This window comes from Halichoeres trimaculatus, unplaced genomic scaffold (assembly GCF_033239565.1).
Source record: "Halichoeres trimaculatus isolate MK-OKI-2021-1 unplaced genomic scaffold, fHalTri1.1 fHalTri1_scaffold_2, whole genome shotgun sequence".
Classification (NCBI taxonomy): Eukaryota; Metazoa; Chordata; class Actinopteri; order Labriformes; family Labridae; genus Halichoeres; species Halichoeres trimaculatus.
In genome coordinates, this window is record NW_027437180.1 from 3831750 (window position 1) to 3859251 (window position 27502).

Genomic DNA, 27502 nt, shown 5'->3' on the forward strand with positions numbered 1-27502 from the left:
GTTCACAGGTTGAGAAATATCAGGATAGTGTGGAGTCCCTCAACTGGGGTGCCACTGTTATAACTCCTCCATGCAGACAAAGCTGTGCTGGAGCACACAGAGGATTGGCCGGGACCTGTGTTTGGAAAGGGCCTGGATGCACGGGGAGGGTCAGGCTTTGTCCTAAGTCCCTGAGCGATTCCCGCTTCATCCATGCGCTGTGCTCAAAATTTCTTTCTGCGTCCTGATCAAGTCACCAGTTGTGTCGTTTTTTCTCATTTGAGCACTAATTGAATGTCCCTATTCTCACATAAAAACAGCGCAGAGAATGATAAGATACACTATCTGCGGTTTAAAAAAAGATAAGCAAAAAGGAAATCAAGTTTTCAGCCGCTCCATCAGACTTTTAGAAAGCACGGGAGGGTTTGGAGATAATTTTCTTTTTGTGACAAAGGCTTTCTGCAGTTTGTCAGATTTATGTCTGACCCAACTTAATCAAGAGTTATTTTTCCAACATACAGCTCCAAACACTTACTAATGATAAGCTTACTGATAATCATGGTTTACTTCTCCCCAGTGTTGAGCACACATGCTCAAAAACACAAGCACTCAAACAATTATTACAATCAAATTAAAATTATCAAATTATTATTAAATAGTTTTATAAAATATCATATTAAGTTTTTCTGTGCCATCAGAGTTTGACTATGAATTATACCTCTGTTTTTTTTTTTCTTTTCCGCATCAAAATCAGACTTTGTATTTCAAAAAACATCAGATTTCTAGCACTAATTGTTTTTTTCCTACTTTGGTTTGGTTTCAATGTTGACAAGAAAAAATCGAATTTATTAAACTGTTGGTTTTAAATTCTAAATTAGATGTGCACTGTAAAGAAATCTGAGTAATTTTTTTTTGGTATTATTATTTATTTTTATGATTTATAAATTAACAATAACTGAAAGCAACATTAGTCCAAACTCTGGAGGCATCCATGGCAATGTGTAGATAATCATTTTTAGATTGATGATGATCTAGAGGAAAATGTTTATCCATCCTCATGTTTCTAAAACCACACTCAGGATTATTACACTTTGGCACTACAGTTACTCATCGTTCTCAGATCAAACAAAAAACAAAAATTCAATGTTGGGTGAAGGTGGCAGTGCAACCACAGGAGGAGATTATGATTCGTTTCCTTAATGTTCAGGGAACATCAGGCTTTGTTAGGTTTCAGTGCAAACAAGAGGGAACGTTTTCCAAACGTTAGATCTTGATTTGGGTCTAACTAACTTTTAGAAAACCATCGGGCTACGTTCTCCTTAGGTTCTGTGTTACTAGAGCCAGTGTAAAAGAAAATGATGCTGAAAACTTCAAATTCTCAAAAAATTCAACATTAAACAAAATCATCATCCTCAAAATATTCACTGTTAACAAAAAACAAGTGTCACTTTCACACAAAGGAAACCTGCTCTGTTTTATTGTGACCTGTCAACAAGCACACGGATCACTTCACCAGTAAAATGTTTCATTATAAGATTATTTATTATTCATTTAGCCTTTAACTAGTACACATCTGATTGTAACCCAGAAACTAATTGATTAGACTTGGTTAATGGTGACTCGGGAACACTGGACATAAGTTATTTATTAAATCTCAGGAGAACAGAAATTGTGTTTTGCTTTACAAATCCCATGCTCATGAACAAAACTTTCTCAACTCTTGAGGAAATGTAACAGGTGGAAATGTGTGTGTCATGTGAGCAGTGAGGTGTATTCTGAGATGATGAATTGTTTTGCTGTGTGTATTTTTCAGAAGTTCGATTTATTTTAAGTCAACTCTTAAAAACTGAACATTTCAAGAAATTTCCCGTATTTTTTTTTTCCCAAACTCCCCGTAAGTGACATCCAGAAAGAGCATAAGAGTGTGCCTCTTATCGTCTAATTCAAGGCACTTTGTCAAGGTGGATTTATCAGGTGGACCTTGCGGCCCCCAAAGTATCCTCTTAATATTTTGTCCCCAAATTTACTGTTTTATCAAAATCTCTTCAGGAGAAATAAAAGAATCAGGATGTGTGACTTAATTAATAACTAATATTTTGGCTTGTGTGCACCCCCTGATGAAGACTGACATAGAGAGAAGGACTAAAGCTGAGAGGGGTGAAGAGGCTTTGCTTCTCCTCTTCCTCTCTCTGTTAGTCTTCATCCTTCTCTGCTTTATATCTCCTATCTCTCTGTTAGACTGCCACAGAGAAGATTCAGCATACCTACAGCCATCAGGCTTATTGATTTTTTTGCAAACAGAAGATGAGCTGACAGATGATTGAATTTTCCCATGACAGTAAACATACTGTACACAACTTCAAATAACTGTAATACCTTGAATTCATGCTTACCACAGTGACCAACAAAGTTTTATTGCCTTGACAGCTCATTTTCCATGAGGAAGGACATCATCCTCCTTTTTTACCTGATGTTGTTCAGCACCTCGGACAGCTACAAGAATACGACACTCCCAGAGGAGGAGGAGGACACAGAGGGAGTGAATTATGAGAAAACTTTCTGTTTCTGTAGCAAGAAGTAACAAAAACAAAGAGTCATTAAAAGTTCAACATAAAAGATGTTTCTGTAGACTCCACATCATGTGTAAGCTGCAGTGTCATCCTATGATGTAAACATGAGCAAAACATGATGAAGCTGTTCGAACAGCCTAGATTAAACAGGAATCCCTCCTCCAGTCAAGACTGAAGCAGTTTTTTTCATGGTGTGTGAGTCATGGTCTAAGTCCTTACTTGGAGTTTTGTGTCAGTTCAAAGTCGACAGTCTGGGAAGCTAAAGCAGGTGTGTTTGAGACCCTCATAGAGGATCACATGGTTTCTGAATAACTCTTCCTCAAGCAAACACAGGATTTGTTTGGGTCTTTCATCAACTTATTTCCTCTTAGACAATTTATCATTAGAATCTAAAACGATTCAGTACTTAAAGCACAATTCCTGCTGTGGTTATCGCTTTCAATTCCAGGTTGAAGGTTTGACGCAGGAGCTCCAAACCACCACTGTGTGGCAGCATTGGGTTGTTCAATGGAGCAGTGCTCTGCTGAGGTGATTGTTGACCTCTTGACTGGCTCATTAATCTGTACAAACTTTTACTCCATCGTCGGAGTGTCTATTTTTTGTTTGATGTGAAGTGAAATGAGAATTGTAAGTAATCATAGGCATATATTCACAATGTCGACCATTGGATAATGATTTAGTGATTGTATTTGTGATGTCTTATCAAGACTTCTGTCTGATTCACATTTTCTAGATATGTTTGCTCTTTTGTTGGTTGTGGTGGCTTATCACACACAAGCCACCAAAGTTTTATTTTGTGAGGACATTCCTGTTGTGATGGATGTCCTGCTGCAGGTCAGTGTGTATGAAACGCTTTGTGGACACATCATCACAGAGGGGACATCATCTGTGTGGACTGAGGTGGTTCTTTAAAGAGCTTTAATGTAACTCACAGAACAGGTTTTACCTGATGTGGTTCAGCGCCCTGGATGATGTAAAACTTCACATCGGTTTGAGGAAATAGTGATTCTTCTACTGACGTAAATGGTTTGATGATGCAGGTTAGACTGTTGCCACCACAGGGTGGAGGTTAATCATAAACACTGGGTCAATAAGTTTTCATTTCCCCCATCATCAGTATGGAGGACTAAACGTGCCAAAATGAAATATATAAATACATCATTAAGTAAAACAAAAACTAATTAAATACATAACTGAATAAATCAATAACTGTGTCAATAATTATTTGATATTGAAAATAAGTCAATAAATAATTAAATAGATATATGATTATTTATTTAATTAAATAAAAGTGTTGAGAAATACTTTAATAATTAATTAAATGTGTCATTAATTATTTAAAATGTTTATTTGTCTAATGTAAAAAAACAAAGTTAATTACCTAAGTATCTATTTTGTATTATTTTGTTGCTATATCTGCTGTGGTTTACGGGAGTAAAAGCATTACAACTTGTTGTTGTATCGGCCACAGTCGTCACCCAGCACAGGCGCTCTCCTCCGTGGAGGGGGTAGGAATCCTGGCATGGGTAGCTACCTTGGCACAACACCGGCCCAACCGTTCATATGAAAAGCAGCACAGATCACGGCTCCTGAACAAACTGTCACTGGAAGGGAGCTGCAGCTCAGCATGCAGAGGGGGATTGGAGACGGATGTCCAGTTTTGTGAAATAAACGTTTCCTGGAGTAGGTTTAAGTGACCTTTTGCTACACTAATGTAGCTTAACCTGCTTCCAAGCAGAGAAAGCTTGTGTGATGATGATCCTGAAGTCATTCAGCTAACTGAGTTAGCCTGGAGGAACAGGGCTCTGGACCACGTGTATTTGGCAGCCCAGTACGGGAGAAGCAATGGAGAACTTCTTCTAAGTTAGCAAACACTCTTGGGTCTAAAAGATATGTTATTAACTCAGTGTAGAGCTCAAGCAGACCCTCAGTGATAGCTGCTGTTAGTTTGTTTGACAGGGGACTGCTGAGTCTGGCAACTGTGACTCGACAATTGTAGGTCCCACCCACTGAGATAGATTGGTGAGAGTGACAGATAAAATTAATTCATGATGTGCTGTCAGAAGGGGACCATAGATTAATTAAATAAATAATTTGTTAATTAATTAAATGAGTGATTGATATAAGAAATAATAAGGTTTATTAAATTTGTTTTTCACATTAGGCCAATAAAAGATTAAAAAAATGAATGACACATTTAATTAAGTTAAGTATTTCATAACACTTTTAATCAAGTAAAATAAAAGTTCTTTATTCAGTTATTTATTGATTTATTTTTAGTATTAAATAAATATTGACACAATCATTGATTTATTTTATTATATATTTAATTTATTATCCTTTTGAATATGATGTATTTTTATATTTCATTTTGGCACGATGAGTCCTCCATACATCAGTGCTTACAATACTTCTTTGGTTCAAATGAGTGTGACATTGGGATTAAGGATGGTCTGTACAGCGTACATTATTGAGTACATCTCTCTCATGATAACAGCAATAAAACCAATAAAATACAGAACAGTCAGAGCTGAGCTGAAGCCTTCATCACAATAATCCTTAGATAACACAAATACAAGCAAGACTTCCTATCAATGATGAGCATCTAAACAGAGCAAACAGAGTTAAAGCTCAGAGCAGAGGAATCTTCATATGAACAGCTGTGTTTCTCTCAGAGCCAGCTTCAGCTCTGATTGTTGTTATCCAGCAGCAGTGTTTGTCTTTGTTCTTTTCTGAGCAATAAGTATGAAAATCACTTTGACACAGAGCTTCTTAGACTGACTTAGAAACTCACTGTGGACACAAAGCTGGAGTCTCCAGGCTCTGTGCTGAGCTTTAGACATCTCAGGGTCTCTGTCTCCATCCTTAATGCAAAGTACTTTAAGGTCAGGACGAGGATCACTAAAAAGTTAAGAACAAACAACAACATCACAGCTGCTATCAGTCCCTGTTGCCGAGAGAGAGCCATCCTTCCTGGACCCCCTGAGCCTGGTTTCTCAGCTTCAGTGCTACGGGGGGTCTGGTTCCTGGCTGGTCCAGTAGTAGAGGGGGTCTGGTTCCTGGCTGGTCCAGTAGTAGAGGGGGTCTGGTTCCTGGCTGGTCCAGTAGTAGAGGGGGTCTGGTTCCTGGCTGGTTCAGTAGTAGAGGGGATCTGGTTCCTGGCTGGTCCAGTCTTAGACTGAGTCTGGTTCCTGGCTGGTCCAGTCTTAGACTGAGTCTGGTTCCTGGCTGGTCCAGTCTTAGACTGAGTCTGGTTCCTGGCTGCTGTAGAGAGACCAACAGATCAGAGTCAGTCATGAAGAAAAAGTCAGTGACTGCAGATAAACTCTAAAATATCCTCAACAGGAAATCAGAGCAGCCCTTTTCTCTCAGGTTCTTCGTCCTCTGAGGACGTCTTTGTCTCTCTGGATTCATCCTATCAAATGTTAGCCGCTGATCTCTGAACCTGAGCTGATTTGATTTTTCTTTGTCTCCACAAACGTTCACTGACTTTACTCACCAGTCACTGTGAGGAGACATCCGTCAACACCGGAACCAGAATCTGTTTTCACTCCACACCAGTACTGTCCTGAGTCTTCAGTCCTGAGTGAGGGCACATGGAGTCTGATCCGTCCCTCTCTGAGGAGGTCTTTGTCACACTGGAATCGTCCTGAAAGCTCCCCATCCCTCAGTGGGATCTCAACTCCATCCTGGAGATCAAACAGGGCTGAGACTTTCCTTTTTTTCATCATGTCACAGAAAACATAGAGACCTTTCAGAGAGGGGTGAGGTTTTGGTGTGAAGGTCCAGTCCAGGGTGAGGTTCTGCTTCTCCTCAGCCTGATAGGAGCTGTGACCCATGTTGAGCTCTAATCCTGTAGAGGAGACAGAGAGGAAAAGAGAGGGGCAGGAAAACACTGCAACATGTGAGTCTTTACACACATTTTCTCATCAAGTGTTGAAGTCTTTCACTCAGTCTCAAAGTGGATCTCCTCTTTTCTCTTTGTGGACAATAAAGTGAAGGTGGACACTAACCACAGACACAGCAGCTCAGAGCCGTGAGCAGCAGGAACCTGGAGACCATCTTCCCCCTGAAAACACACACATGAGGTCAAAGGTCAGTCCCACATAGGGATGTATATCGTTATGATTTTATCGATACTGATACAGAAACCGATACTCCTTATCGGTATCGATACTTATCGATACTCTTATCGATACTACAACATGCAACTTTGTGTAAACAATAAAGACTTATCAAGATTTTAAGAGATTCAACCTTTTTTTTTTATTACCACAAGGTAATAATAAACCTTCAATAATGCATTACAAATGCTTCTCAGAGGCAAAAACAAAGCTAAGAAGATGGCAAAAACCTCTTATGCCGCCCAACAGACTGCATGTACCGACAGACTCATATGTCAAACAGAACAGAGCGAACAGTGTAGAGGAGGCACTGCTCCTGCCTTATGTGGCCCTAACAGTTATTTTTAAGGAACAACAACATATTAACTTTGAAGAGGCCTGGACGCAGAGGAAGGTGAAAGACAACTTTGTCAGTAAGGGAAGTGTGTCTATCTTACACTAACTTCAAGTGGACTTACTATTAACTATTTACCTAAACCACTTGGATTCGACAGTAGCAAATGGTTGGAGATCCTTCACGAGAAACTTTGTGACGACTCTGTGGCATTCCTGCACTTTTTCTGCTGTCATCTTCTTTTGCCTGGCGATTGTGAACGGGGTCGTCTGCGATGTTAGCAGAGCTGTGGTTTCTGATGTCTGGTTTATGCTGCCTGCAGGATTAACGTAATACATCGGTGGTGCTTAAATCGAAATGATGACAACAAACAAGACGAAAAACTTACCGTGACTTGACATAGCAGAAACAAAACCGGGTGCCGCCGCCACGGTGCTGCAGTCTTTAGTGTTAGCTGGGCTGCTAAGTTTACTCGTGTTGCTATAGCAATCAAACAGCCCGCACTCCTTTAGCTTTATACTATGCGCGCGCTCCCATTGTTTTGCTGACGTTGCTTGTATTCCCCCCTTGGACGCAACTTCTCTCTGACACAGATTGCATCGGGACGAGTTTTATTTACTTGACCAAAGTTAGCCCAAACCTTCGAGCGCTTAGCCCTCACAGACATGCTTGAGCCAGCTGTGTCATCACCTGTTGACGGCGGTAGTAACAGTTGTAGAGGCGTTCAAGGACCGACAAAAGTACCGTTTTTCCGGACTCTTCACGGTATTCGGGTACCGACCCAGTTACGGACCGGTCCATTAAAGCACCGGTCCACGGTATACATCCCTAGTCCCACAGTCTGTGTGGAATCATGAAAACACTCAGGGATGGAGAATCCTGCTTTGACACACAGCTGAGCTGCACATTGATGCTGAAACAGTGTGAGCTCCAGGCTGAACACAACCAACACACTTGAAGAGCTGTGTGAAGCTGCAGTGAGGACTTTCTGTCACTAGAGGGCGCCCTTCATCCTCATTTCAAAGTGACTTAATTGGTCTGAAAAATCACCTTTAAACTTGTTCAAACAACATCTTCCATCTTTGTTTCAATGTGTAGTTTGCATTTCTGTTGGTGTCACAGTATTTGATATGACTTTTATACCAATTGAACCAGTTCAAGAATCAGTCCCATTAAACTGTCAAATGGTTTCAAGTGTTAAAGACTTCACCTTCATAGGAGTTATGACAGCGTACGGATAAAATTATGAAATGAAATATCCTCTCCAAGTGTGTTTCAAATCTTTCATTTTTAAACTGGATCATTTGGCTTTTACTGAAAAAAAAGAAATCTTATCAAGTGTTTTTGTCTTGTTTTCAGTAGAAAATGTCTTTGTAGGCTTAAAATGAGCCACATCAACCCGACAAGTCAAAAAAATATCTAGTTTCAAGGTCTGAATTGCCTGTAACAAGTAAAAAATCTGCAAGACGAAAAAAAGTTGCTTGTCTTAAGACATTATTCAATTTTCCTTTTTCCGTTGGAAGAATATTTTTACTTTATACAAGCAACTCAGGCCTCATTTTTTTCTTTTAAATAACTTTTAACAAGACCTTTTTCTGGACTGATAAGTTGAATGTGGCTCATATCGAGTATAATAAGACAAGAATACATTCAAACAGCTTGAAGACATTATTCCACTCACACCTATTAGAGTTCAGTCACAGCTGGAGGAGAAAGCAGGTCTGAAGAGGAGGAGAGCTCTGATAGACTTCCTCTGTCCTCTGGGGATATGTTGTTGAGTCTGAACAAGCACCAACTGAAATAAAGGGGATCATTGAAAGGAGCACTGTGTCCAAAAGGAGGTGTAGGCATTCAGGAGGTAACAGGAAAGAAAAAAAATAGATAAACAGAAAGAGTAGTTTGCCAAGCCTTGACATGTCCCTGATGATGCTGAAGGTGATGATGACTATGTGTGGGTCCATCGGGCTTTGATTTAAATCTTATAAAACTCACTAGTGAGTGTGAGTCCATTCACCTCCTCCTTCTGTCATCAGACGCCTGAAGCTGAACCCTGCTGGGACCATGCTCAATGATCTGACACCTGCCTCTTGTTCCTGACCTTCTGTTTCCACAGCAGGCAGCATCACAGCATAAGATGTCACTCCATAGCTGATCAGGTCTGAGCTGTCCTGTCAGTGCATGCCTCCCAGCAGCCTGAAGATCATGATGCTCATGGATAATCAATAGTTGGGTGTGAACCTTTAAGAGAAACACAGCAGTAGAGATTTTGAGGCTCTGTGGCTTTATAAACAACAAAAGCTGATGTTGGTTTGACATTAAAAAGTCTTAAAAGTGTTTATTTATTGTTTTTTTTTTTGTTTGTTTGTTTTCAAGACTCTTTAGACTCCAAAAGAGCCACATTCACCTGACATCTCTTTGAGGAGGATGGGGGAGGGGGGGTGAGGTTTGCCAGGACCTGGACCGACTCCCCTGCCCTCCTCATCCAGCTTGTTGCCATAGCTGCTGTGGCCCAGGAGGCTGAGGTGAGCCGTCTAAAAATCTGTGGAGGTCCTCTGCACATTTCTTTGGTTTGCAGCAGCTCCTTCCTGGGACAGGAAGCTGGAGCAGCTCCAGGCCAGCAGAGTGGTGGGGGCCTTCTACCTGTAGCTGTGCTCCATCCACTTATCAAATGTGACCATCCCCAGGTTCCAGGCCAACCCGCTGGGGCGCCATGAGGAGTGATTGTCCAGTGGCGCTCCCCTCTGCTGGAGGTCTGCTGCAGCAGCCTTCCACCTCCCCGAGGACGCCTCCAGTCAGTCACCCACAGCCACTACTGACGCTGTGGCCTCCACATCTGCAAGCTTTCTGCAGATGATTTGAACAAGTATCACTAGTTCTTATTCTTTGTTAAAGCACTCAATGAAGGTCTGAATGAGACTGGTCATTTTGAATGTCTGTATTTATTAAAAAAAAAAGGGTAATGCCACTCTTGGTACTTTTCTTTTTCTTGAAACTTTTTAGATCTACTACAGTGTTTAAAAAATGTAAGTTTAGAGGAAAGTTTGTTTTCCTGTTTTCTTGTAAAACAACAAAATTCTAGTAGGTTTACAGATATTTTCAGTAATTTTACGCAGTGAAAAAAATAATAATTCTGCGGTTATTGACCCTTAATTTTCAAAGTATTTTCAATGTTTTTCAAAAACAATATACACATCTGTAAGATGGCAGAAATTAACTGCAAGATGAAATCCTGGATGATTTTTTAGGTATTATGCCAGCTGAACCCTGTACCCTCCTCACTCGTGGTCGCAATTCACTGATTGAAAAAAAAAAAACGAAGTGTAAAAAAAACGGTACAGGAGCTGGCAGTAAAGTTTCCAGACAAACACTGTTAAATTACAGTCAAACACAGTAACATAGAACTACATGAAAAACACTGTAAAAATACAGGAATAATTTGTTCTTTGATCAGAGACCAATTTTAAGTAAGCAATAAACCTCCTAACAGAACACACTGCATCACTGGTCATCTTGTCTTCCACCAGTTTGTCTCCTTAATTTTACTGTGTTTCCTTTTATTTCACAGTAAAGTCATTTTTATTGTGACAGTGTTTGTAACCCTTAGTTAGGAGGACACACTGTGGATATGAGACCCTGCTATACACCGGGCACAGCATGTGCTCCACCGACCATCTGTGCTCCAAGGAGCAAACCAGCTCTCTGAGCCCCATGGAGTGGACTGGCTGTCTGTGCTCCATTGTGCAGACCCTGTACCCCGTGATTTGTGAATTGTGTTTTGTTTTTAATAAATGAGATGTGTTGATGGTCTTTGCTATGTTGGTAAATATTGTAATAACAATATTATTTGAATTACACAGCTGGTCCATGCAGTGTTGCACAGACAGCATGTCCCCCCTATGCAATACTTTAATGTTCAGCAGTCTTATATCCTCTGTGTACTCTCCTCACTCACAGTTACAAAACACCATCACAACAAAAAGTATTTTCCTGTAAAATAGCGGTATTTTCTGCAGAACTCTTTGTATTGTCACTATATTGAAGGTGTCAGACAGTAATAATTTAGGAAAAATCTTTCAAAATTGTATTGTTATCTAAAATTACATGTTAATACTGTAAATCTGCAGACATTTATCTTTAGTTATACGGACAGAGTTTGTTTTTATGCATTACAAATTTGCTGTTGTACTTGGGACAAAAAGTATTTTCACATTAAAATGCTGTAAATTGACTGTGATTTTACAGTATTTGTCTGGAAACTTTGCTGCCAGTGCCTTTACTGTTTTTTTTTTACAGATTTTTTTTTTTTTTACAGTGTACTTGAAAAGTACAAATGCTACCATGTTGAGTCTACAAGAAATAAAATGATCGTCTATTTCAAGGTATACAAGTGGTACTGATATGATTCAAATCTAAGTGTTTTTTTAATCACTACGAAACAAGTCTGATGTATTTAGATTGATGTTTTTACCAATACAAATAGCTCCAAGGGTATCTAGGAGTGCAAATTGTCAGCATGTGCTTTATCTATGTTAGAATGATGAGGGGGTCCTTGAAATGTTTGTTACCTGTGAGGGGTCCCTGGCCCAAAAAAGTTGGAGAACCCCTGCTCTGGCTCTCTGTTGCTTGCGCTTCTCTGTCTGTGTGGCCCTAATGGTTGGGATTGGTCAGCTGCCTCTGAGCCCTCTCCTTATTTGTGCGCCTTCGCAGCTCTTAATGAGAAAAACCTGGGTTGAGTTACTGTGTTACAGGTTTTCACAGTTCTTCACACACAACAATGGATAATTTGACACAGTTTGCAAAACCCTCACTTCATGTACCAATCGCTCATTTTGACACAGCTAAACACTCCCTTCTTTACACTCTGATGTCAATTACACATCACCTTGTTGTCAAAGCTGTACATGCAATGGTCAGTTATAGCACACACACCTCATTTGAAATCTCAAAGCATCAACACACAATTATTCAAATCTTTTAACACCCAGATCAGGAGAGCAATTTTCAATCAGGAGAACTGCAGCATAAAAGAGCAGTGAGCCCCTGCTTTGTTTTGTGAGCACTGAGCAATGGACAATGACAAGCAGAGAAGGAGAGGGGTAAGAGTGAGAGGAGGAAGAGGAAGAAAAAGAGGAGGAGATGGAGGAGTGAGAGGTCGAGAAGTAGGAGGACAGGGAGGAGGGGGAGGGCAATAATTTATAATCAGATCCGAGCCACGATTGTTGACCATGTTCTGAATCATGGTCTGAGCATTAGAGAGACGGGCCTGAGAGTCCAGCCAAACCTCAGCTGTTTCATCGTGGCTGGACTCATCAGGACCTTCAGAGTAGAGAACAGGTACCACAGGAAATCTATTTGCCTTGTGTTCTCTACTGTACAGTGATACTGTATCAATAGAATACAGTGTGCTGACTGTAGTTTTTACCAACATTTTCTTTAGAAATGCCCGTGCACTGAAACACTGTCAATTAAAACAATGATTTGCTGCAGACTTATGTGATATTTAATGTTTGAAGAAGTGGGCCTACACAGACATTTTCTAAAAGAAAAAAAAAGGGGTAAGTTTCACAAGCCGTTACCATTTATATTGTGTGTTGCATTTCAATAATTGGGTTTTCAGTTTTGCACTTCAGTGTGCTGTGAATGCTTGGTAGTGAGCAGCAAATGCTGAGCTGTGTGTATCAATTGAGTGGTATGTGTGTCATTGGAGAATGTGGCTGTGTGTACCAAATGAGAACATGAGTCCCATTTTGTGAACAGTGAAGAGATTTGATGGCAAAGAGTCATCTTGACAAGGGAGTGTCAGGTTCAGCACTTTGTGTGTGAGGTTTTCAGGTTTGTGTGTACAGTTGTAACGCTCAGCCTATGGCCACCGCATTACATCAAAAAAAGGGGGACTTGTTAGTGGGGCATGATAGTAATTATATACTCTATGATTTGTTTTGTCAAACTTTGAAAAAAACCATGTAACCTCTCCCGATCTTTTTAAATAACTAAATACCACAACCATAAAATCATTACACACACACACACACACACACACACACACACACACACACTCACACACACACACACACACACACACACACATCTATCTATATATATATATATATATATATATATATATATATATATATATATATATATATATATATATATATATATATATATATATGAAACTCTTTCTCACCAGGACGCGTTCTTTAATGCCCATGAAAGTGGACGTCTCAATAATAAAATAAAAAATACAAACTCAAAATATTGTTCAAAACTTAGACTTCATGAAACTGAAATTATCCCCAAACAACCCTCTAACAAAAACCAAATTTTCCCTGAATACTCCAGGTTAAAGAGTCCTTTTTATTTTTAGCAAAAGAGAAGTCCTCCTTCGCCTACCCGCACTTCCTGCCCCAAAGGTTTGGGCTCTCAAAAATCCACAAAATAAAGGAAAAATAGTCCATAAAAAATAATCGATAAAAATTAAAACACTGGTGAAACAGGAAAAAACTTCATCTGGGAACAAAAAAAAAATACACGGCTCCTTTGTCCCCTCTGCCGCGTGTTCATCCACAGAAAGGTCAGAGGAGAGGAAACAGCCTCCACAGCAATCACCACAGCTCAACGTCTTTTCTTCGGGATTAATTTCAACGACTTTTCATGACTGTTCATTTAGTGCTTTTTCCCTTAAGCACCACGTTAGTCCACTGTCTCTGTTTCCTCGGCACCTCCTTTCTCCCTGTCCTCCACACACCTCTACCCCCACGCCACATCCTCCCTTTTATCACCTTTGTTTTCCAATATTATTTTTATCGCACCATACGGAAGCGCATTGCATTCAGTGGATAAAAAAAAAATAGACACCTTATCTCGTAATTACGAGATCCTGATCTCATAATTACGAGAAAAGATCTCATAATTACGAGAAAAGATCTCGTAATTACGACATCAGGATCTCATAATTACAAGATCTTTTCTCATAATTACGAGATCAGGATCTCATAATTTCGAGAAAAGCAAAGTGGAAGTTTCTTCTTCGTGGAATATAGTACGGAAGTACAGAAGCGTAAATCCTATTGCAGTGCTATCAGTGGCGTGGCGTGGGGATTTTTTATTTATTTATTTATTTATTTTAATTTTAGGGAGTGTGGTACATAAAAGACTATGTTGCAGTTTTTATATCGCTTTTTCATGTAACGGAACGACCTGTTAGAGTGCCCAGAGAGCGCTCATTTTGCTTACTTTGAACACCGACACACACCCTTAACTCTCCCACCCTCACTCACTCATTCACACACGTCCATCGTCCTCTTGATTTAGCTTAAACATCTTATTCATTCATTCAACCACCCATTCAAACGCACAACCGCCCGCTTCATGCACACTGCTAATGTGCTAACCTCCCTGATTTCATTCAGTGGCTCGAGGATGACGATACTGTGATTTGATTGGTTTGAGGCCAAAGACAGGGTGGCTTCCCTTGACACAGTCTTGGCCAATCACAGATGAGCAGTGTCATGACCGCGGCCTCATCTGATTGGCTAATCTTTTTTTTTTTTTTTTTTTCACCAAGGGAAAACAAAATATCACGATTTTCTGTCCTGGTTATTCAAAATATAAAAAAGAAAAATAATAAAAGATTGTGTCAAAATTGTTTGTGTGATATTTTGATATTAAATGTGAACTTCTCTATATAAAAAATAGACAACTCACATTGAAGGTTTATACAGACATCTTGCGGAGCTTTTTTTTTATAAGTAACATCGCTGACGATCCACTCCATCTTATCCGCGCGCATCTGCGCACTCCCATGTGTTTCAATGAGACAGTCAGTGCACAGTCTGCTGCTGTCTGATCTGCTCTCGGATAAACCAAGAAACATCAGAGAGGAGCTGGCCCACACAGTGACGCACTTGGTGTCCTCCAATGCGCCCCGCTGTCCATTCCCCTGTTGCAGGGACAGCGGCTCTGACCGTCTCCGCAACCGGCTCTTTCCAGCACACTATTTCCGCGGTGGCGGGGGTCAGTCAGATCAATCGGCCCTCAGCTGCATTTAATGGCGAAGAGAGGTGGTCATTTGATTGGTGAACACAGCGCTCGGCTGTGTTAAACCTACTCATGGCTTTTCCTCCCCTCTAGCATTTAGGGAGGCGTGGATGCGCCGCTCTTGGCACTGCAGGAAATTTGCAAAGGTCGCGCCGGTCACACCCTGTCCGTGCGGCGAAGGACGGCGCAGGGCAGGTACGCCTGCGTTTGCGTCTGGTCTACGAATTTAGAGCCCTGATCAAAGTCATGAAATTGATCAGAGCACATCTGATTAACCAAAGTGCTTCTGTGGTGGTGAAAGAGTCTTAAGGCTGACGTGAAGAGGGGCTAAATACCATGAATAAACCAAAAACCTGCTGCGCAATGTTGGAGAAGTTCTCATAACACAATCGGATGATTGTGCGGATGAGAAATAAAGGCACAAAGCCATTACGCATGAAGTGAGCCATTATAAGATTACTTATTGGTATACTTAAATTCTCTTTTTCCTAAATGCAGCCTCTTTACTGATGAGAGAGCGCTGCGGAAGAGAAATTAAGGCAAAGCCGTTACGCATGAAATGATTCATAGCTCATGGAACAGGTGAAAAAGAAGGAGAGAAAAAAAACTTTATCATCTTCTCTGATGTTTCTTGGTTTATCTGAGAGCAGATCAGACAGCAGCAGACCGTGCACTGACTGTCTCATTGAAACACATGGAAGTGCGCAGATTCGCGCGGATAAGATGGAGTGGATCATCAGCGATATGTTACTTATAATGGAAAAAAAAGCACAGGAACATGTCTGTATAAACCTTCAATGTGAGTTATTTGTCTAATTTTTATATAGAGAAGTTCACATTTGATATCAAAATATCACACAAACAATTTTGACACAATTTTTTATCATTTTTCATTTTTCCATTTTTAAAACCTGGACAGAAAATCATGGATTTTCTGTTTTGGGTTTTCGTTTTTCAGAAATATTTCACATTGTCTCAAACCAAGAAGGTGGTTAGAACATAGCACTGGGACAGCTCTATCACTGCAGTAGGATTTACGCTTCTGTACTTCTGTACTATATTCCACGAAGAAGAAACTTCCATTTTGCTTTTCTCGTAATTACGAGATCTTTTCTCATAATTACGAGATCAGGATCTCGTAATTACGAGATAAGGTGTCTATTTTTTTTTTTTATCCAGTGAATGCAATGCGCTTCCGTACACATAACTTAAGTACAGGGACTTACATCAATACCAAAGTGAACCAAGCCAAGCCTTATTTTTCGTTACTCAGTTCTTTTTTTTTTCCTTATAATTTCCACTCATTTTTTTTTTCAGCAAGGTGACCCTGTCACATAGTTTGAAGGAATCCATTGGTGTTTTGAGACACGTGTGTTAAGAACTGTAAAAAACTGTAATGACCCTGTCGTGCTGTTGATTATCTGTTTGTCTTTGTTGGGGTTAGTCAACCATGGATGGACGTCAGTTACTTGGGGTGAGCTGACCTCGCTTCATACTGCATTATATTTCATTTAGTGAATGTTTTGTGGTGAAGTTTTTTTATGACACAATCCTGCTCACACTATCAAGGTTTCTAATATATGCCCCCTCCCCCCAATGTCCAACCCACTCATATGCCCTTGGTTTCAGTAGACCTGATCCACAAGGAAGCAGGGAGATATGTAAATAATAATAATAATAATAATAATAATAATAATAGTTAAAAGGTGAACTGATTGATCCCCTGAAATCTCTGGGCCCTGTTCTACGAAGCAAGTTCAGCCTAGCGAGATAGCCTTGGAGCTACCTCCCTGAACTGAGCGCGGTAGCTGGCGATCTCCCTACACGGTTTTACGACGCTGGTTATCAACCTCATAAGTGGATCCAGCTAGGCAATGAGCGCGTGCACACATATAAGGCGGAGCCCAGTGCATCTGACCAATCGCCAACATGGAGCAGTCTGGAGCGTCAGAGCAGGCCAGAGAGAGAAGGACCGCATACTTCACACAGAAACATGTAATTAACGTTAAAAGCAGCACGGTTGCCGCTGCTGAAGCACGAAAGGAGTGCTGGCAGAAAATTGCTGACAGTCTAAATGCGAAAGTGTAGTGCAAAAAAAATCTGTTGTGCCATTATCATCCTGAAATAGCTCTATTCACCATGCACTTTTACTGTAACATGCATCATACCTAAATAATTTCTTAGATTAATTTATTCATTTGTTCATTCCTATCGTGTGATATTACATTTTTCGTGTGATATGTAGCCCACATGAGCCCTACATGAATTCCTGTCACAATTTTAAGACGTATTGTCATGGAACAGAAGTCTTGGCATTGAAGATCTTATTACGGCAATGAGAGTTCTTCATTCCCTTTAACTACCTGTAGAAAGTGTCATGCACTACCAACCCCTCCCTGGAAAACCGGTAACTTTCATAAAGGTGGTCATCCGAAAAAGAGAGTGGGGCGGTCTCCGATGTCCATGGGATCCTCTAAGAACGGACTACCCATTTCATCGTGAGGGCTCATTGGTCAGTGGGCGGGGTTTTTATAGTCCGTGAGTTCAATCTGGAACCTAACCTGCCCCGGAGCAGGTTAGCCGTTCAGCGTATGTTGCCATGGAGACTCGCCTCGCTGAGGAGTGATCCCGTGTCGTAGAACAGGGTATCCGGAACGTATCCTCAAAGCTACCTCGCTAGGCAGTAATCCTGCTTTGTAGAACAGGGCCCTGGTCTCAAAATGCTTGGCTGAGGTTTGCGCTCTCTCTGAGTGATTTTCTAGTTTGTGCTGAACCTCTGAGGACCCAGCGTCAACGTATGTGGACAGCACATTTCTGCCTCTCAAACCCATGACACTTCATTTTTTAAACTTTGACCTGTCAGCCACATTTAGGGACACTGCCCATGTCATCTTTTGGTGATATCACAACATTCAAGAACCAAATGACTCCATAGTAAACTGAAAATAAAGAACCCAAACACACAACACACAAATCTCAAGAAACTAAGGCCCCGTTTCCACCAAGTGCTTCAGTTCAGTTCGTCTCAGCACAGCATGTGTTTTACAGCGTTTCCACTGACTGATCCCGGGACAGATTCCCAAGTAACCAAGATGAGCCACTTTTTGGTGCCCTCTTGTGTGGGCACCAGACTAAACTGATCCTAATTTGGAAGGTGGAGCTACACCACTGCAAACCAATGATCGGTCAAAATCGTCACTTATGGTGCAACAGTGGCTGCATTTCTCCTGGTGGCACAGTCTTCTCTGAAACAAAGCTTGATTGTTCTTTGTTACAAAGAGACACAAGGAAATCACAAAGAAGACAAATTGCTGGACGATATCCATTGTTGCTCTTTGTTTACTGTGTAGCGTTTTTCTTCTTTGATGGATTTCTTAGCAGGGCACACTGTGTCTCTTTGCACTGCTATGGCACAGTTTGCTGTGGTAATGCAAACAAATCAGGCTTAACGGTACCATACCGTGACAAACCGTGCTGAACTGAACCGGACTGCTTGGTGGAAACGCGGCTTAAGTCAAACAGGAAAACAGACATTAAAAACGTAACTTAAGCCATAACTGATGAACTAAAACAAATAGAAATCAAAGAGAAAACAATTCTATCAGGCTTTTTTTATTTTCTTCTTCTTCTTCTTCTTCTTTTTTTTTTAAATCCATCTTTTCAATTTAATTAAATCTAAATTTACCAAAAAAAAAAACACAAAAAAAAACACCTCAACATCTGGGCTCAGCTTATTGTTATTGTGGCCAAAACCAGCTACTCTATCAATAACTCAACAGAAAAAAAAAAAAGAAGAAGATAAAAAGTCATTGAAAAAGATAAATGCCTGTACAATTCACTGATTCAGACTTTAGGTGTTTCTGAATGTATAACTAGTGATAAGAAATTCAAAAGCACCAATGGTGTGCGGTCTAACAACCTCTGAGGCTAACAAGATTTTATTTTTTTCATAAAAATATTTTTTTTTCAGTTTTTCGTATACAATTTGTCATAATTAAAAAGTAAAAAAGTAAATTGCTGATTTGTCAGTAAGAGAGAGGCTAACAGAGGAGACGGACAGCGTTTCACGCTGGCTTCATGCTTGTAATGTGCGTCGGAGGTAGAGACTCCGAAAGAGAGAGAGGGACCGTTTACTTGAAATCACAACGTTTTGCAGGTTCGCGCATGCGTACTAAGGTCTCACGCTGATTAACGTGGGCATCGATGAGGCACAGCCCACAGCGCTTCTCTGCCTCCGCAGGTTGTAATACCGCTCCCGCTTTGAGGTCTCGCGATAGTTTGTTAGTGCAGATTTTTAATAGAGTATCCTGGAGATGCCTGGCCTGTGTTCTTGTGCTGTTGAGCTACGGGTCATTTTTGTTCGTATTTTGCTCTTTCTCCTGTGATGTTAATCCTGTAGAAATGCAGGTGAACGTATGTTTCGGGTTTTGATTGGCATTTCGTCTTGTTAACTCCGGGACTTCAGTCTGTCTGTGGGAAAGCTGATTAACGTTTATTTACTTGGCTCGTTGCTGGTAACCGGTGTCTTGGAGTCAGGGGCCAAAGAGAGGGAAAAGACTAAAGAGTAGGGAAAAAAAGGTGCACCTTGTGAACAACCGCACATTTACTGAGGAAACAAAGACCAAAATAATGTTCTCCCGCACCACACACACCGGCGTGCACTCAGACCGTCTCTCCTTCTGCTATGTCGCACGCGCGCACACACAGCACAGACTGTCACAGCTTTAAAGGGACAGGGCTGGCCAGTAACAGTTTGTGTTAGCAAATGTGAGCAGTGCACCATATATATAACACACACATATAGAAGTTTCAACTTTAGCTGAGTGCCTGCCTCCCTCGTCATGGACCTCACCGCTCGTTACTGAAAAACACATGTCTATAGATATGACTCTAAAACCATTAAGTGGCTCCACTTACAGCCCCCTGCTATTGATTACTTTAAAGAGGCATTATATTTTTCACAAATTGCAGCTTCTATTCTACACAGGAACATTACATTTCAGGGAAATTAAATCAGCAGGTGACCTTTACACCTTGTGCCCTGTGCCTCTGTGAGAAGAAAGGGGCAGGGTATAAGTACAGTAGCAAGCAGGTTTTTTTCCTTTTTTTTTTCTCTATCTCACACATTCTATAAATTCTGCATGTGAAGTAATATTCCACTTCAGTAAATTATTATGGGAGGTCCCAAGTGAAAAAAATCATACTTTCTTTTACATTTACTATCAAATTCTCACACACTGACTATCAAACTATCAAACTCCAAACTCTCTTTCGTTTACTATCAAACTCTTACACATTAACTATCAAACTCTCTTACATTTACTATCAAACTCTCTTACACTTACATCAAACTATCTTACAATTACTTTCAAACTCTAAAATAAACTATCAAACTCTTACACATTAACTATCAAACTCTCTTACATTTACTATCAAACTCTTACACTTACATCAAACTATCTTACAATTACTTTCAAACTCTAAAATAAACTATCAAACTCTTACACATTTACTTTCAAACTCTCTTACATTTACTATCAAACTCTTAAATAAACTATCAAACTTTTACACATTTACTTTCAAACTCTTACACATTTACTATCAAACTCTTACACATTTACTTTCAAACTCTTAAATAAACTATCAAACTTTTACACATTTACTTTCAAACTCTTACACATTTACTATCAAACTCTTACACATTTACTATCAAACTCTTACACATTTACTTTCAAACTCTTAAATAAACTATCAAACTTTTACACATTTACTTTCAAACTCTTAAATAAACTATCAAACTCTTACACATTTACTTTCAAACTCTTAAATAAACTATCAAACTCTTACACATTTACTTTCAAACTCTTACACATTTACTATCAAACTCTTACACATTTACTATCAAACTCTTACACATTTACTTTCAAACTCTTAAATAAACTATCAAACTTTTACACATTTACTTTCAAACTCTTACACATTTACTATCAAACTCTTACACATTTACTATCAAACTCTTACACATTTACTTTCAAACTCTTAAATAAACTATCAAACTTTTACACATTTACTTTCAAACTCTTAAATAAACTATCAAACTCTTACACATTTACTTTCAAACTCTTACACATTTACTATCAAACTCTTACACATTTACTTTCAAACTCTTACACATTTACTATCAAACTCTTACACATTTACTATCAAACTCTTACACATTTACTTTCAGACTCTCATAACATTTACTATCAAACTCCCTCACATTCAGGAGCTCAAGCTTTACTCTTCCAGCATGAAATGTGGAGTTTTTAGCGGTCTTGGTAAGTGATATTTTTTTAGGAGAAATGTGCAAATTTTTAGACATATTCCACAGTGATATCAGAGAGGAGAAGACAGAAGGGCCTTCAATATGCTTTTGAGAACTACATTCACCAAATTAAATAATGTGGGGTTCAAATAAAGAGGACGTTAAAATAGAGGGAAAAGTGCACAGATTCTAGTCTAAGCGCCAAACACCCCATGTACTGTCACTTCACATCAAAAACAATCATATACAAGAACATCAATGTTCTTTTGCAGCAGGGTAAGCTGATATGTTTGATATACGTTTAAACTAATGTTATGTCAGAGGTTGATATCATGTGTTTGCAAATCTAAATTTGCGTTTGTTTACAGCGTGCTAGGACATATCTCACATATATTGTGGGACTGATCTTTACACTTGATTTAATTAAGGCACAACAGTCCAGTAAATATATGGATTGTCATAAAATAGTAAATGTTGCTAAACTAAGTATTTCAGCTTCTTGATACCATATTTTTCAAGGAGCTGCCCTGTTACAGATGAGGATTTAGATTTACTGAGGAGGCAGGTAGGAACATCCATCAGCTACCTTGTCAACAGACCTCCTGTTGATATCTGTGATGCCCCCTGTAGTGCCACTAGGTTTGGTGATGTCATCCTTGAGGTGTGTCTGACCTGCACTTTCCTTCTTGGAGCACACTGATTGGGGTAACTCAGCACACCTGAGCTGAGGTTATTTAAACACTTGTGGTCACTCACTTTCTCTCTCTCTTTTGGCTTCCCACCTCACAGGTACTTTGTGTTCTGTTAGTTCTGGTTGGTTATGATTTCCTAACGTTTTTCCTTTGTTTGCATTTAACAACATTTACACACACACTTTTCACTCATGCACACCACACACCACTGATTTTGCTGACCTTTCACATCTCATTCAGTCAATACTTCATTTTGAATTCTAATTTGGTCTTATTTGGTTTAATCTGGTTTAATAAAATATCATTTCAAACAAAGTACATGGTGTTTTGTCTCCCTTTTTGTCATGATCTTTGAGCCGGGTCGTGACAATATCACTGTGGGAGAAATCAAGTACCCCCTCGGAAGTGATTTAAGCCATCAGGTGAATGAAATGAACTTATAACTGAGATTAGATAAGGGATTTATTTTCATAAAAAAATGTTTGAGTTCCAAACATGAAGTGGTATTTCATACAAGAGTAACAAGAAGAGAAGCAAAAATGTAACTATCTACATTAAAATGTACCAAAAGTATTCCCAAGAAAATAGTAACAAGATGTTTAAAGATGTTAGTACAATGTATACACAATTCTTTACTGAAACTCTACCAGTAACAGCTGTTTTTTTAAGCCGCACAAAATGTCTTCAGCTGTAGAGGCCATTCATCATTTACATTGGACTTTTGGGAACAGTCAAGTTTGCAATGAGAATTTTTTTTTTTTGTTAAAGAATGTTAACAAGTGTAACACTCAGTACATAGTAATATGTATTCACATTTGGCTCTTATCTTTGATGATGTGCTGTTGGAAGTTGGACAACACACTTACTACGTACCAGATCTGATTAATGTTTGCAAGACAGGAAATTGGTATTTTAACAGAAACAATCTTAAGTTGTTTTTTTTTTTTTTTTAGCAATTGCCCTCTTAACATGAACCCTGTGCTTGGCTTTTTTTTTTTTGTCATCTCAACATCTGTGTGTGGCATCTGATGGTTGGACCTGGCAAAAGGTGGGATGTTCAGTCTAAGACCGATCTCCTCCACCTCCTTTATCAGTCATTAGTCCATCTCCAAATTTGAGGTAGCCACACTGAATACAACCTTGCAACAGCTCTTTGATGTTGCACTGATTAAAGATGTCCTTCTCTGAGGCTGACCCTGTGAAGAGGGCAGACGCATACATTATTTCCCCTCTTGGGTCACGGGCATCCAATGACTTTAGAGTGTTGGTAGATTTATAGGTGGAGTAGGTTTGGTTCTAAAGCATTGAGGAGCTGGGCCTCTCTATCTTTTGTCTCAACTTCATCAGTGTGAGTAAAACTGTGTGCACAAGGGCATGTTTTGGTCCTCGATGTTTACCACTTTACAGGTCAGGGGAATCTGTGTTTGTGGTGCAGTGGGGTCATTTGGCACTTTAAAAACTCACACAAGCTGTTAAACTGTTCATATGTGAAACCAGTGCAGTACTGGAAATAACCAGAGCACCTGAATGAAGCAACTCTTCCAATAAAAGCCTGACTTCAGCTCCATCATCAACCCTCTGTGATCTTCTCACATACTACTGTAAAATCACTCGTTTTTTACGTTTAATGCTTGAACTTTTAATCTCTTTAAACGACTTTTACATGTGTAATAGTAGACTTACTTTCTGTTCAGACTCAAGCGACGCTCAGCAGGTACGAGCTGTTATCATGTCACAACCATGGATGTATTATAAGAACTGGATAGAGTGGCTCAGCTTTCCAGCATGTTACGGATTTAAGCCAGAATATCCCTTGTAAGGTCCATGTTTTTCTACATTCTATATGGTCACAGCCTGACAACCAGCTTACGTTTTTATTTTATTGTATGTATTATTATTTTATATTAATTTTGATGTGTCAAACTAAAACCCGCGACCCGACCCGCATGTTATTTTCACCACACAGATCTGAAGCCAGGGAAAAAAAAGTTTTTAAAACCACCCACTAATCAGCTGTTTTTGCGGGTATCTGTCAGGTACCTGTGAGTACCTGACCCAGTGCAGGACTCTGCTGTGAGGTCACAGGAAAAGCAGTGCTTCCATATGGATTCGTGGTAAATCCTCATGCTCCTCACCTTGGCACTTCACCTGACAGGAAGGTCATTGAGACAGGGGACAGTAGAAGTCACGGCCTTCTGAAGATCAAGTGTCCATCAAAGAAGACCTACAACGATTGTCCTTACCTCTTGAAGCATGCAGGTGGTAGCTACAAGCTAAAGGAGAGCCACACATATCACTACCAAACAACAGGACAGTTGGGACTCAGAGGCATGCTGTGGTGTGAGTTCTTTGTGATGTGCTCAAAAGACCATCACCTACAGTGCATTAATTTTGATGCAGCAAAATGGGGTGATATGAAAAACAAATTAGACCTGTTTCTTTGGGTTCTTCCTCAGCAGATGCCAACAGTTAGGACAAAAAAAAAATAAAGCAAACACACCCTTTGTTAAACTCTTGCCATTGTTAGTTTCTCTGACACTGAGATACAATGCACGTCATCAGTTGAATTCAAGGTGGAGGCTTCAGCATCCTGTTCATCACTTCTGGTTCTGTGAAAGAATAGTTGTTAGAGTTTAAGTTACGATGCTGTTTGTTATTACTTATTCATATATTTCAGTTGAATACAGTAGATATTTGATATTATTATTAATATGTGTAATAAAATTTATTGTATCATTGATGAATGGTTGGTGGGGGTAGGGTGTGGGCACTAATGCCCGGTTAACAGTGATTTTTCTGTGATATTTTACTAATTGCTATTTTAAAGACAAGACTAAAATTAAATGCATTAAATCGGTTTGACAATCCCAAAATGTGTGTAGATATTAATGTGTTGTATGAATCAAAACATTACATTTGACAACTGCAAGACATCAACAGATATTATACACCTATAATAAAATGCTCTCACATGTAAATATTGTACGCAGAGATTTTGATTAGTCTCATACAATTGAACTAATTAACACAAACCTTTTAGGTGGAGGTTTTCTGCTTCCTCCTTGATGTTCTCTCCTCCAGAAAGAAGAAAGAGTAGCTCCAGGATTTGGGAACTCGGTTGTAGGTCGTCCGTCCACAAAATGCTTAAAGATACCAGTATGTCAGAAATTATCTCTATCTGTCACCAGCATTTATTCTGCTTAAATAATACACAACAGCTCAAGTTTTAAGAGAAGAAACCTGCCATTGAGAAATCCTTCTTTGCTATTGTTATTTAAACTAAAACACAGTACTTACGGTTAGCTATTGTTAGATAGCACCTTACCTCAGAACCGTAGACGTAGGTGTTAAATTGATTTTAGAGGGATTCAGCTGGTCGTACGGTCTCCCACACTGCTTAATCCACGCCCTGCACCTTTCTTCTTGTGTCTTTAGCTTGGGAAAAGCAAAAAAATCATAACCACCCTGCAAACTTTGCAGACAACAAGTGTTAGACTCACAAGTCCCTTACGCACATCTTTTCAGGGGGCAGAGGAAAAGGAAAAGGAGCAGGCCCAGGAGGAGCAGAGCCAGGAGGAAGAGAAGCAGGCCCTGAAAGGAAGAAGAGCAAGCCCAGGAGGAAGAGGAGCAGGCCTAGGAGGAAGAGAAGCAGGCACTTGAGAGAAGAGGGGCAGGCCCAGAAAGGAAGAAGAGCAGGCCCAGGAGGAAGAGGAGCAGGCCCAGGAGGAAGACAAGCAAGATCTGGAGGAAGAGGTACAGGTCCGGGAGGAAGAGGAGCAGGCTCAGGAGGAAGAGGGGCAGGCCCAGGAGGAAGAGGAGCAGGCCCAGGAGGAAGAGGAGCAGGCCCAGGAGGAAGACAAGCAGGCCCAGGAGGAAGAGGAGCAGGGCCAAGGAGGAAGAGGAGCAGGACCTGGAGGAAGAGGACCAGGACCAGGAGGAAGAGGACCAGGACCAGGAGGAAGAGGAGCAGGCCCAGGAGGAAGAGGAGCAGGGCCAAGGAGGTAGAGGAGCAGGACCTGGAGGAAGAGGAGCAGGGTCAGGAGGAAGAGGAGCAGGAGGAAAAGATGACACACACATCTACGAATGCCCAATAGTCTTCAGTTGAACATTCTGAGAAGAGATGGTGTAATGTGTTAATTTTTGCGAGCTTGGAGCAGCTGTTTTGGAGCGAAACTGTGAAGAGAGAAGGTGTGGTTTTGTTTCTGTAGCTTTAGAAAAGTTTACTGTGTAGAGTTTTGGAAAAATGAAGGAACATTTTGTGAAATGTGTTTCAGCAGTGGAGAAAAACTGTGAAAGAAGTGACTGAAAAAGTATAAGTGTGAAACACCTCTCTCAGAGATGACACAGGAATTAACAGCAGATGCAGGGGGCAGGGAATTCCCTAATTATCTGACACATTCCACATCTCACAATGGATGGAAAAAATCGACTTCATTTTCTCACATTTTCATATTTTATTTCTTACATTTTTTTATTCATACTGTAGGAAGAGAGGAACAGTGTTTTGATTTTTCTGTTTGTCCTCATTTATATTGAAAATGAACATAAAATATTTTGAATCTAGTGCTTCTCCTTTGAAATAGAGAAAAAGTTGACTAGTGCACTTAATTTAACACATGGGTTGATAATAACCAACATAAAACACACATGTCTTAGGAGAGGAGAGGAGAGGAGAGGAGAGGAGAGGAGAGGAGAGGAGAGGAGAGGAGAGGAGAGGAGAGGAGAGGAGAGGAGAGGAGAGGAGAGGAGAGGAGAGGAGAGGAGCACAGTGTCACCAGTGGAAGGGCCGGTCCCACATACTGAGGTCACAGCTTCAGCAGTAGCTGTGGTAGCAGCAGCACGAGTGGCAGCAGTGATGGTGTCGAGCTCAGGGACGGTGGTGGGTCACGGTCTGATTGGAGGCGTCCTCAGGGAGGTGGAAGGAGAGACCGCCCATCACAATTACTGGGACCAATGGTGAACAGAGTGCTCCCCAACTGACCAACCTCTTTATCCTCAGAGTTGGTTTTTCATCAGCATCATACAGAAAAAGGACAGAGGACGTCTGTCAGAGAGCTCTCCTCCTCTTCAGACCTGCTTTCTGCCCCAGCTGTGACTGAACTCTAACAGGTGTGTATGGAATAATGTCTTCATGCCGTCTGAATGTCTTCTTCTTCTTGTAGTGTTGCATCAACAGGTTGTAAAGTCTGTCTCATTATTCTCTGTGGATTCTTCTGGTCTGCTCTGTGCTGTGTGTGTGTTCTGTGAAACTGAATGGATGTGTCAGAGAGTTCAGAGTTAGCTCCAAAGTCTTTGCTGAAGTCTGAACCTGCACGCAGCTCTGATTCCTGACTCAAAGCATTGATGGGGCTCAGCTTCATGTGGAGCTGAAGTTCAGAAGAATGAAAGTTGAATGAAAAATGAAATGAAAAAAATGGAAGAATGAAGTTCATTATGTTTAAAGAAAACTCTGTTCT

The 27502-nt window shown here is 40.3% G+C and overlaps 1 protein-coding gene across 4 annotated transcripts; it reads right to left on the reverse strand.

Moving 5' to 3' along the window:
- Window positions 1-4927: 4927 nt before the first annotated feature.
- On the reverse strand, window positions 4928-7686 carry LOC141805807 (uncharacterized). 4 transcript variants are annotated; one of them, XM_074691009.1, is made up of 5 exons: window positions 7396-7686; window positions 7146-7323; window positions 6563-6618; window positions 6049-6402; window positions 4928-5810 (listed from the first exon to the last, which is right to left on the reverse strand). In XM_074691009.1, exons 1-5 carry the CDS (start codon window positions 7406-7408, stop codon window positions 5332-5334), a joined length of 1080 nt encoding a protein of 359 aa, XP_074547110.1. In that variant the 5' UTR covers window positions 7409-7686; the 3' UTR covers window positions 4928-5331. The 4 variants fall into 4 exon arrangements, with proteins under 4 accessions (XP_074547110.1, XP_074547103.1, XP_074547117.1 ...); XM_074691002.1 differs by having other exon boundaries at window positions 4928-5813; XM_074691016.1 differs by lacking the exon at window positions 7146-7323 and having other exon boundaries at window positions 4928-5813.
- Window positions 7687-27502: the final 19816 nt, after the last annotated feature.

Coding starts and splice junctions, on each gene's coding strand:
- LOC141805807 (XM_074691002.1), bottom strand. Junction 6,619..7,145: donor GTCGAATCCAAGTGGTTTAG/GTAAATAGTTAA, acceptor GTGTGTTTTCAG/GGGGAAGATGGTCTCCAGGT. Junction 6,403..6,562: donor TCTGAGCTGCTGTGTCTGTG/GTTAGTGTCCAC, acceptor TCTCCTCTACAG/GATTAGAGCTCAACATGGGT.